A 12,304-nucleotide genomic window follows, 5' to 3' on the forward strand; every position below is an offset into this window, starting at 1 on the left:
AATTCAACGATGATAAATTTGTTAAAATGGTTAATTGTGGGATCGCGATAATTTACTCTTGCTAATTATTTTGCCACAATATATATTTTCTCATAAGTTTTTGTAACCCCTTTTTCAGTTACTTAATCAAACAGTAATAGAAATCATTAATACGGAATCCTTTCTTGCTTTGTAATCTTTAAATTTTTTAATATTGATGATTGTTATCTGTTAACAGCTTTTCAATTCATAAAAATTGAACTGGGACTCTTCTTTAATTTACATATCAATGATCTTTTCATTTATGTATTTATTCTCTGCCTAATTCAAACACATCTGTATCAATCCAGTTCAACCGATATTATTAATCTCATGGTATGAAAGATCTGTATACTAATAGGTACCTTTGCAGAGACAAGGATTGACATAAAAAAAAGAGGAAAAAAAGTAAGTCAAAAATTGTAAAATTGTTCACGCGTGCCGAAGCTAATAAAAAATGGGAATTGCAAACGCGTAATAATGGATGTAGTCTAAATAAAGGCCTTCTTTAAAGAAAATTCTGATATTACTTTAATAATTATTACACAATTTCTGTTGAAACTCTTAAATGCGTGCAACATTAAATATGTTTTGAGTACTAACATAAGTTTCAGATTTATTTCATTTAAGCACCAACCAATGGAGCAGTTTCAAAAGTTAGTTCTCTTTGAAAATAAGTAACTAAGTCAAGAAACCTTTTGTTAAATTTCAATCTTGTTAGCCGAATCCTGTATCTAAGTGACTTGCGTTTTTCCGAATTTTTACTGTTTATTGTTAAGAACACTAACGGAATTATTTATTGCGATACCTGAATACAAACGGTTTAACAATAAATATGGTTATTAATAAGCCTTTGAGTTTTCCCTTATGAACCAGTATGATTCGAAAGTAATATGTGAAACTCTGATCTTGGGAACAAAATTTATTGAGAGCGATATTTTTAATTGCTCATTCTACCTAGTTCAATCGAATAATTTTAGCGTTTGCTTATCGATTTTAAAAATAATTAGTTTTTATACTAAACTACACTTATTGGAGCGACAGCCCATAGGGCCAAGGCCTTCTGTCCCCTTCTCAGATTTTTTAACCTTAGGCACTGGGGGGCAGGAGTAGATGTTCCGGTTGGATGGTAACCCGAACGCAGAACCTCCAGTGTTTAATCCATTAAAGGCTGAATCTACCTTGCCCGGCCTGAAGATCAAACCCAGGACCTGTGGCACGAGGGCTCGAAGCGCTACCACTCAGCCATCGGGAGTCAATTAGTGTTTATAATAAGTAGTCACTTTCGCAGTTGAAATTCGTAGCAATAATTTTTTTTCACATCTTAGAAATTATTATTATTATTTTTAAAAAATAAGCATAATAGAAAAATACATAAAATTCTTCACAAACTAAGCAAATCATTTCCAAATAAAAAAATTTAAAAACGTTTATAATTTTACTAAATATCTCTTATAAAGAAAAATGTTGATATATTTTTAAATATAATAAATAAAGTCTTAAATTACACAAAAAGGAATCAAATTGGGTGAAGGTAGAGGTGGTTCCTTTGTTACAATTTACTAGAGTTAACACTTTACTAGAATTGAGGTACACTTTACTTTTCTTTGTTACACTTTACTTAAAATTTTTCAGACTTTACAAAAGTCTAGCTAATTCGTTTTTGCCAAATTTAGCTAGAGTTTTCTTAGAATAAAAATTTCCAGTGCTTGTCAAAAGATTTTTTAATTTGAATTATTGCGAATTAGTGTAGTTTAGATAAAGAAAGACAAACTATTAAGTATAGTAATGTAATGTAAGATATAGAATAATAGCAAATTATGGTAATAATTTTCCAAATTTTCCAAAAGGAAAGTTTATACATCAAACTGTTTCTTTGTGTTGTTTCCAGGCAGATAATTTGCATGTCTTCAAACCAATTTCTAGATGGCAGCACTGCACATAAAAACATTTATAATAAATTATTCTTTTTGCTTTATTTAAACACAACAAACGCGGTCAAAGAAGAAACAATCTTTATTATTTATTTCAAATAATATTTATTGTGTCCTTTGTTTCATTAAATAAGGTGGCATCCATCACAGCAGTCAGGAAACGTCTTTGCTGTATCACCTTTTACAGGTTTACAAGCTGGGGGTCCTAAAAGAATATTGAAAGAAAATACTTTGGTGTATATATATATANAATCAAAATAGATTACTTAGCATCAGATGTAGGAAAGTAATCACGCATTGAACTGAATGTACTTTTTTGGACAATAAGCAGATTAAATTTTTAATGTTTTAATAGATAGAATAAATTGAACATGGGGTATAGTGGCAAGTAAGACACGTATTGCCTATCTATAGGATTTATATTGATCAGAAGGAAATTTTAACAAATTACGTTTTTTAAATGTAAAAGGAAGTAACAAATTAATTACAAAAATAAATAGAATCATATCAAAATCATAAATACTATTCTAGGTAACTTGAACAGAGTTATAAACCTTGTCTGACAGAAAAAAAACAAGAAAGCACGAAGAAAATTAAGAAAAACAATAAGCTTCATTTATTGCGCATAAGCTGCAAGTAAATAAAACTCAAAAAATAAGTTCAAAATGAAGATAAAACAAATTAAAATTATAGACATATGAAAAGGAAGGGGGGGGAGCAATAATTAAAAAAATAACAAACAACTGATTAAAAAAAAAAAAAGATTAAATTTTTTTTAAAAAACCCGGAAAAAAACATATAATATTTTCATCTGCCCACATGATTATATCCGCAAAAAAGAGTGCTTTCTGATATTGTATCAATATAGCCAAACAAAATATAAAAATGCAATAGTGTGAGGAGAGCTCAAAAATTTTTTTTTTAAAAATTACAACAAATAAAATGAAACACAATAAGTAAAAATAACACGTAAAAACAGAATATAAAATAAAATAAAAAGAAAAAACAGTATAAAATAAAAACAAAAACAATAAAGCGAATAGCGAAATCAAATGTACTTACATGAACGGGAAATGATTTAAAAATATTTTCGCAACAAGATTGCCAGATTACAAAATATGAAAACAAAAGCGCAAATTGAGTGTAACTAGAGGGGTTTTGTTTTAAAGTGCCGTTCTTACTGCATTGCTGAAGTGATTTGTTAGTTACCAAGGATAAGCCCGAAATGGATGTGAGCAAGGTAATATTATACTGGATAATTTAAGAAAGTTGTCCATAAATACTTTTAGAAAATAATAATTTATTTAAGAAAAAATATAAAATAGAAGAGAGAAACATAAATTGCCTATTTTGCAAATAATTTTATCCACGGATTTGCGCATGGAAAAATTATATAAATTATCAAAGAAAAAAAAATTTAACAGATAATTTTAACACGGATTTGAACGAAATGTATTTGCACATGGAAAAATTAATAAAGAAATTTTTAGTAAATAATTTTACCCACGGATTTGCCCGAAATGGATTTGCACATGGAAAAATTACATAGATTAACAAAGGAATTTTTTTTGGAAAGGAATTTTTAGCAAACAATATTGACCACGGATTTGCCCGAAATTGATTTGCACATGGCAAAATTATACAAATTAGCAAAGAAATTATTTAGTAAACAATTTTGGCAACGGACTTACCCGAAATGAATTTGCACATGGGGAAATTAGTAAATTAACAAAGAAAATGTTTTTAAATATATCCCCAAAAATATACAATTAATTCAATGATTTTATATAAAATCTTATAACTTTAGTTGGATATCCATTGCTTATTTTCAAATTTTGAAAGAGTTTATTGATTTGTTTCTTGGATAAATAAATATTACTACACATTCTTTTAATTCTGTTCATTTCATTAAAAGTGGTATTTAAATAGATGCTCCTAGCAACATTAGAATTCCAAGTAATTAGTTTATTATTATTAAAATTAAAATCATTTCTTTTATCGTATAAATCAACAGAGCAGATATTTTCAACTTTTATAATACCCGAATCCAAAAAATTTAAATTAATATTATCATCATGATTTCGAAGTAAGATTAATTCCTCAGGGTAAATATCAATTAATAAAATAGTAAAATCTTGAAAATTAAAGATAATTAAGTCATTAAGATATAAAAAACAAATTTAATACTAAGAGTATAATTTTTTTCATAATAATGCCAAAATAAGTTAGCTAAGAGAGATGAATAATTAGATCCTTGTGGTATTCCATCAATTTGAAGAAAAATATCTCTTCTATTGTAAAGATAATTATTAAAAAGACAAAAATTAATCAGAATTTCCCAATAATCAAAATTGCAACAAAGGATATTTTTAAAATCATAGTAATAATTCAAAAGGACATTTTTTAGTTTAGAAAGGGGAATGCTATTGAGAAGATCCTGGAAATCAAAAGTCGCAATAGAATTAATTTTATTATATTTAAGGAAATCTAAAATCGGTTGATTATTAGTGATAATCCAAGAGAAACCTTCTCTAGAAATGTTGTTAATAATTCTATTTAAGTAGTTAGAGAAAATGGTGCCAGGTTTAGTTAAATAAGCATTAGATCCAAATGTGATAGTTCTAAATCTTACAAGAATTTTATGAAATTTAGGACTGATAATTAAGTAAGGAAATTGTATATTGCTAATTTTAATTTTTAATCTCTTATAAAAAGCTAAAAAATATTAATGACAATATTATTATTGAAATTACTAAGTTTAAAATTCTTACTATTTTTTAATTCCGTATTTAAAAGTTCAGCATTTTAATGGAAATAAAGTTTTAAAAAACTTTAAAATTTTTACGTGATATTTTTACTTAATGCATTCTATTCCGTTTCATTTCAAAAATAATTTTGTGTAGAAATATTTAGCTTTGGCTATATTCATAAAATATTAGAAAGCACTCCTTTATGCGAATATAATCGTGTGAGCTGATAAAAAGATTATATCTTCCCCCCACCCATTTTTTCGGATTATTATTATTATTTTTTTCTTTTTTCCTTTTTGCATTATTCTGAAATTTTTCCATGCTTTCTCTTCAATTTGAACATATTTTATGCGTTCTATTTCCTTGCTGTTTATGTGCAGCATATAAAACTTATTGGTTTTCTTAATTTTCATAGTTTTTTGAGGGATAAAAGCAAACCTTTCAAAAATTTAAAAAAATAAGAGCCAATCTAGTGAAGGCTCATTTTAGAAAAAAAATTTTACGATCGCTAAAATATATTTTAAAAGCGGTGATATTAGAAAACCATGAATATAAATTACTCTTAATAATTTAACAAGTTCTAAGCAAATGATATCAATGTGTAACAATGAGATAAGTTGCATTTTAAAAGGAAGTTGGGAGCATAATTAAATATCATTTTCTGATTGCATTTTCTAAAAGCATTATAAGTGCCATAAAACAAAATTTCAATTAAAAGACTCTTAGTTGCAGTTTTTTGGCTAATGATTCTCAATGTGTTTCATAAAATGTTAATGAATTAAAATAAAAATAAAAATTACACCTTCAAAATGTTATTAATAAGCGTGCGACGACAAAAGTTAGAGTTATAAAAAAATACAAGCTACGAGAAAAATTAGTGGTATATGGTAATTGTAAATGATTCGTGGAAAATGGTGCTCACGAATTCAAATGGTGGTGGTGGCAGAGTTGAATCTGGATACGTTGGATGAATTGGATGATGATAGCCAGTGGCTATCACAAAACAGAAAAGGGCAAGAATCAAGAACAATATGTACTGAAACATTGTCGTCTTCTTTTTTCGTTCTAAATATCACATCAATTGTCTGCAAAAATGTACACTAATGTAGCCCTTAGCAACAACAAACATTGAAAAAGTGATTAAGCAATAAAATACCTAAAGAATAAATAGTAAGTAAGTTGATAAACTAGAATGATAAAGGAAATAATAAATAAAAGTATGATTGCTAAAATAAATAATGTTATGATTGCTGAAATAAATTATAATAGAGTTGCTAAATAATGATTTTTTATTTTTTTCCCGCAGCACTAGAGCAGCACAATGGGCTATTGGCGACGGTGTGGGAAACATCCCTGAGGATGATCCGAAGGCATGTCGTAACAATTTTGATCCTCTGTGAAGTTGATGGCTCCACCGCTTCGGTAGCCCGGAGACCTGCACGCAAAGTCGAGCACTCTATGGTAGAACATTTTAACAAGGACCGATGCCGCATACCCTTTCTCCCTTCGTAGCCTGATCAAAGTGGTCAACTATCCGTACACAGACCGCAATCAATGATGCTTGACTTGATGCTTGCGGTTTTCGTGTCTTAAGATCAGTTCATTGAGGGTCTGACTACGATTGATGCAAAAACAATAATAGAAATGATAGAATAAATACTAAATGAATTGATGAAATAAATAATAATACAATTGATGAAATGAATAATAATACTATTGGTAAAATAAATGATAATAGAATTGATAAAAAATTAATCCGATGGATAAACTGAATAATAATACTATTGTAAAAAAAATAGTAATATGATTGATTAAATATATAACTCTAAAATTGTTTGAATAAATAATAATAAGATTGCTAGACTTAGTGATAATCGGTTACATCTGATAGAGGTAAATGATTCAGCTGATTGTCTTATGTGCCATCGAATTCATACGGTTGGTGACCTCCTCAAGAACTGCCCTATTGTTTCGAACCTTTTTACTGGTCATATAATCTATGGAAACTTATTCTTAAGTCATGCTTTTATGATATCCCGCCAATTTTTTAGGGCTAATTGTTGACAGTAGACGTCGTCGTAACAGCGGATGTTGGATAAATGAAAAAAAAATATCCAATGATAATTTGATTGGTGAAATTAATAATAATTGGATTTATAAAAATGTGTAATGATTGTATTGCCGAATATGCTATTTATTATATATAACACAATACAAACACAAATTGTTATTGTTTAATACAATACAAATACAAATAAAGTCATATACAAATTAGCAAATAAAGTTATATACAAATTAGCACAGTTGTCTTTAGGCTCAAATAAATATGTTTTTAAAATTATAATATTAAGATGGTTAGAATAAATAGTAGTAACTAAGATTTGCAATTATAACGTAATTAAAATAATTAATAATTTTGCTAAAATGAAAAGTAAAGGAACGTAAAAATTATAGTATGATTCATAAATTGATAAAATAAAATCTGTTTTTGTTCACACGAAAGATATTTTTGTTATACAAATAATTTCTTCCGTAACATTTGGGGAACCACATATAAAAGTCTTGCTTTCAAAGTTTGGGACACTATGCATAGTTAGAAAACTTTTTGTGGGGATTTTATCTCTTTTTTTGTCTAAACATGTAAAAGAAAAAGTCTGTCTGAAAGTAAGTTCACTAACAGCTTGAGAACGGGAGCACCGATTTGAATCGTTTTTTATTCTGCAGCAAGCAAATTCTCAAGTAAATTCTCAATCACCTTTCTCCGGCATTACGTAATTCGAGCAGAGTAGCAAAAATATAAAATTTCTATAAAGAAAACTATTAAGACATAAGCTATCATGGAAATAACTTGTTTACAAAATATTTAGGCAATAGAAACAGACAAAAATACTAAAAAAACTGAAAGTTATACATGCTGCAAGCTTCCTAAGCACATAGTTTAATTGCAGAAGTAAAACTGGTATAAACAAATATGCAAACTGACGTAAGTTATCGAAAATTGTGAAAAAGATTATATTTCCTCGTAATTGATAATGCTTAACATAAATATAATTATTTTGATTGAAAGGCGTTTAAACTTCAAAGCCTTTTAATTAATTAAATTCGGATTCTAAAACATTTCATAGCTATCGTTCACATCTTCTTTCGATAACTAATTTTAAGCTCTTGAACTTTATATCAATATACTTTTAATAAATGTATCATAAACTTATAAATCGAAAATATCTAAAAAAAAAATCAGTACCTATCAGTTATTGGTGCCTTGAAGCCAAGTTTGCCAACAAATAAAACAACATCAAGTTCATAATTTAAAAACAGTAACTGTTGCAGATAAGACACATTGACGCATTTAATATAACGATATTGTGAATATTATTCATAGTGATAATTATTAAAGGTTGCTAAACTTTAATTGGTCTATAAAATAATAACAACATTGTAGAAATTTTTAGAAATCAATGTAAAACTACTAATTCCTTGTATTTATCACTGAAATAAAAAAATATGTTGATTTTTTTTGCATTTTTTTTTCAAAAAAATTGGTAAGCGAAGCTGTTAATAAAATAAAAACATTAGTTTTATCGATGATCTTTGGAATAAGAATGTCAAAAATGATAGTTTAAAAGTTTAACACTGAAACCAGGTAACAAATCATTAAAGACAAAAGAAAAAAAAAGGGCGCAACTTACCTTTGTTCTAAATGTGATTTCAGATTCGATCGTATTAACTTTATATAATGATAAAAAAGAAATAAACTGAAATTTCCAATTGAATTAATTGAGTTTTATATTTAGACAGCAGATATGCCTTTAATGAAATGACTTACGAATGATGCATTGGCACAACTATTAACATGATGTCACAGCTTTTCTGATTTGATAAAATGATATTATTTTTTATACTCTTGAGATTTTGTCTTTTCTTTATATGTTTTTTTAGCAATTGTTTTTTTTTTTGTTACAGAATAATTTATAAAGGACTTTCAAATTGGAACTGTTATTTCTGTGTTATAAATATCTTTCATTGCATGATATATATTTATCCAAAAGACAACTGCGTCAAAAAATTACATTTATGTGCTAATTAAATTTATTTGCTAATTAAGCTTATTTGCTGAATTTAAATTTATTATAAGAAATAATTTGATACTTGGGATATATATATTTCTTACTATTTGATTTGAGATAAAAAGAAAATTTTTGATATATCAAAGTTTTGCCATTATGATTTCTCATATACTGCTTCATATCTTAACATAAAATCGTTTACGAAGCTTTATATTTGTTTTCACAACTTATGTATGAATATTTAAATAGTAATTGTTTTAAATATTTTTAATAAACAGTAAATAAAGAGAAATAAATTAAATTCAAATTTTTCAATTTTGCACATTTCAAGATGCACAAATTTCTGAAATAGAGCAACAAAATGATGAATAAGTTACAGTCGCAACATTGTAACATAATTCAAATCCCGCATTATTGAAATTGTATTTAAATTTAACCCGCTATCACTCGTTTGGCTTTCAGTACGTTTCTGAAATTTTTTGAACATTTCTAAAATAATTTTAAGAAAAATATTTCCCCTGGAATAATTTCGAAGGTGGCAAAATATTATTTATATCTCTTTTATTTACTCGATTAGAATGATTAGTTACCTATCTACAATGCATAAAAATTATTACTGTACAAAATATTAATGGGTATGTATAAATTTAGTCAAAAATATAAAATTTATTTTTCATGCTGACAAAAAAAAAAGAAAATTGAAAACTGAAGTTATTCATTGAGTGAGCAATCATAAATTTGAAAGTTTAAATCCTTGTGTACGATATTGTTCTGATGGTAAGTCACGAATCCCAGTAGATCACCGAAGTAAAGGATCTCTGCTCGGTATCGGTACTCGTTAAACTGTTCCCGTATTCGATTCCGCCCTCAAGGGTTCGGGCTACTAAGGCGGGGACGCATGTATACTCTTAGTAGAGAGAAGCTACCCTCCCTAAAATGCACTATTCTTGTTACCATCGCAGTGGACGGTCTCAGACTTGGTGGTGTTGGGGGGAGATCTTACCATAGACAAACTATGCTTAAGAGATTTAAAATTAATTTTGCTTTTGCGAATAAATCCTTACAAATGAAATTCATTGTTTCACATAATTAATAATAGTAAATAAGTACGCATTTCGACTTTTGTTGTACTTAACATTTTACTAACAGATTTACCACAATACGTACTATATTATTGGAACATGTAAGAGACAGAAATATTAAATCAACTCTCAGTTCAGAAATGTGAGTTTACTATACTTACATACAGTTTCGATTTTTGATTGTGAGATTTTTGTCAAAATGCTTGAAATTCTGCTCATTAAAAAGGCTGATAGTTATATATATGTATGAAATTTGAAAAATTCAAATATTTTACAATGAAATTTGATCGAGGTGGATTAGGGGTCATATAATTGTCACAATTCTTGTATAATTAAGATCAGTTGTTTCAAAAAGGAGAATTGATATCATTGTACTGTTTATAGAAAATGATGGTAATCATATTAATTTATTAATGATACTTGACTGATACTTGAATGATACTATNAGTTAAAATTGTTATAATAAATTATGAAATAATATTATCGAGAAATATTAAATTTTAATTTATTTTAATTAAAAAATTTTCATATCATATTATAATTACACTAAAATTCATTATAATTGCTGAAAAATCATTAAATTCTGAAAAAAAAACTTTTTTTTATTTGACAATAACTTCGTCAAAAAACATGTTTTTTTGAAAATTTTCTTTTTAAATGAAAGCTAAAAGTCCAAATTTTTCAATGGTATAATAAAAATTAACAATATCTAACCCCTTTGCGCCCGTACATCGCGTCAAACTTCACAAAAAATTAATACAATTTTCTATGATTGTTTAGAGTGTAATTGTACATAGTTGCAAAATATATTAATTAAAAACACTTAGAGTACATAAAAGTAGAGATTTTAAGCTTCAAAATGAGATAAAGCAGAAGCATTTTTGATCATTTTTAAAGAAGTTATGACACTTTGAATTTTGCCATTTTTTTATAAGTTTCTAGGTGTACTGATACTTTTGAGCGGCAATGTATATGTATATATATGTATATATATATGTATATATATATGTATATATATATGTATATATATATGTATATATATAGATATATATATATGTATATATATATGTATATATATGTATATATATATGTATATATATATGTATATATATATGTATATATATTAACATCGATTTAAAAAATAATGAGTGTTTGTAATAAGTAGTATTTTTTGCAGTTGAAATTTGCAGCAAAATTTTTTTTCACGCGTTAAAATTTGTTTTTAAAGAAATAAGCATACATTGTTTTTAAAAATGTATTGCTCACTCTACCTAGTTCAATCTAACAATTTAAACGTATGTTTATCGATTTTCAAAATAATTAGTTTTCAAACTAGTGGCTCAGCGTTATCTCAGTGGCGCGCCAGCCCATAGAGGGCCAAGGCCTGTTGTGCCCATCTCAGTTTTTTTGACCGAGGGCACTGGGGTGCAGGAGCAGCTGTTCCGATTGGATATCCGGGTGAACGCAGAGCCCCCAGTGCTTAATACCTTTTATCAACCCTTTGAAGCGATGAAAGGCTAAAGCAAACTTGCCCAGCCTAAAGATCGAATCCACGACCCGTGGCATTAGAGCGCGAAGCGCTACCGCTTAGCCATCGGGCTTCAATTAGTGTTTATAATAAATAGTAATTTTTGCAGTTGAAATTCGTAGCAATTATTTTTTTATACGGTAGAAATGATTTTCTTTTAAAAAAAAATAAGCATAATAGAAGTATAAATAAAATTCTTCACAAACTAAGCAAATCATCTCTAAATATAAAAATTTCAAAAAGCTGTAATTTTACTAAATGTCTCTTATGAAGAAAGTTGTTGGCATATTTTTACATTTAAAAATAAATAAAAACTATCGTATTTTGCAATTTTTAAATATAAAAATAATTGCACGAAAAAGAATAAAATAAAATTTACATTTTGCCAGAAAATTAAATGGGTGCAGGTTTGGATGGTTCTTTTGTTACACCTAAAAAAAATTAGCTAGACTACAGAGTTTTTCTTTCAACAAAAATTTCCAGTGTTTGTTTGAAGTTTTTCTTTCTTTAAATTAGTGACGTTCAGATAAAAACAATTGAATATAGTAATGAATGGAAAAATATAGAATAACAGTGAAATATGGTAATAATTTTACGCATTTTCCAAAAAGAACATTTATACATCAAACCGTTTCCTTGTATTGTTTCCTGAGAGGTACTTTACATGTTTTCAAACCAACTACTAGATGGCAGCGCTGTACACAAAAAAATTACTGGAAATTATTATTTTTGTTTTATTTAAATACAACAAATGTGGTCAAAGAAGAAACAATCTTTATTTTTTATATCAAATAATATTTATTGCGTTATTTGTTTAATTAATTAAGGCTCGCATCCATCACAGCATTCAGGAAAGGTCTTTGCTGGATCCCCTTTTACAGGTCTGCAATCTGGGGGTCCATCACCACAGCTGAAAGAATAATGT

The 12,304-nt window shown here is 27.4% G+C and overlaps 1 protein-coding gene and 1 long non-coding RNA gene across 2 annotated transcripts in view; both read right to left on the reverse strand.

Moving 5' to 3' along the window:
- Positions 1–2,018: 2,018 nt before the first annotated feature.
- On the reverse strand, positions 2,019–5,787 carry LOC139426220 (uncharacterized). Its single transcript, XR_011637443.1, has 2 exons — positions 5,625–5,787; positions 2,019–2,157 (listed from the first exon to the last, which is right to left on the reverse strand). It is a non-coding gene; the product is annotated as an uncharacterized lncRNA (long non-coding RNA).
- A 6,308-nt stretch (positions 5,788–12,095) lies between these two features.
- The window catches only part of LOC107442585 (uncharacterized), a 17,001-nt gene continuing 16,792 nt past the window's right edge, over positions 12,096–12,304 (reverse strand). The window contains exon 4 of the mRNA XM_071184507.1: positions 12,096–12,289. Within this exon, the coding sequence (XP_071040608.1) occupies positions 12,202–12,289 (88 nt within the window). The 3' untranslated portion in view covers positions 12,096–12,201. The remainder of the gene's footprint in view (positions 12,290–12,304) is intronic.

Source organism: Parasteatoda tepidariorum, chromosome 8 (genome assembly GCF_043381705.1).
Source record: "Parasteatoda tepidariorum isolate YZ-2023 chromosome 8, CAS_Ptep_4.0, whole genome shotgun sequence".
NCBI lineage: Eukaryota > Metazoa > Arthropoda > Arachnida > Araneae > Theridiidae > Parasteatoda > Parasteatoda tepidariorum.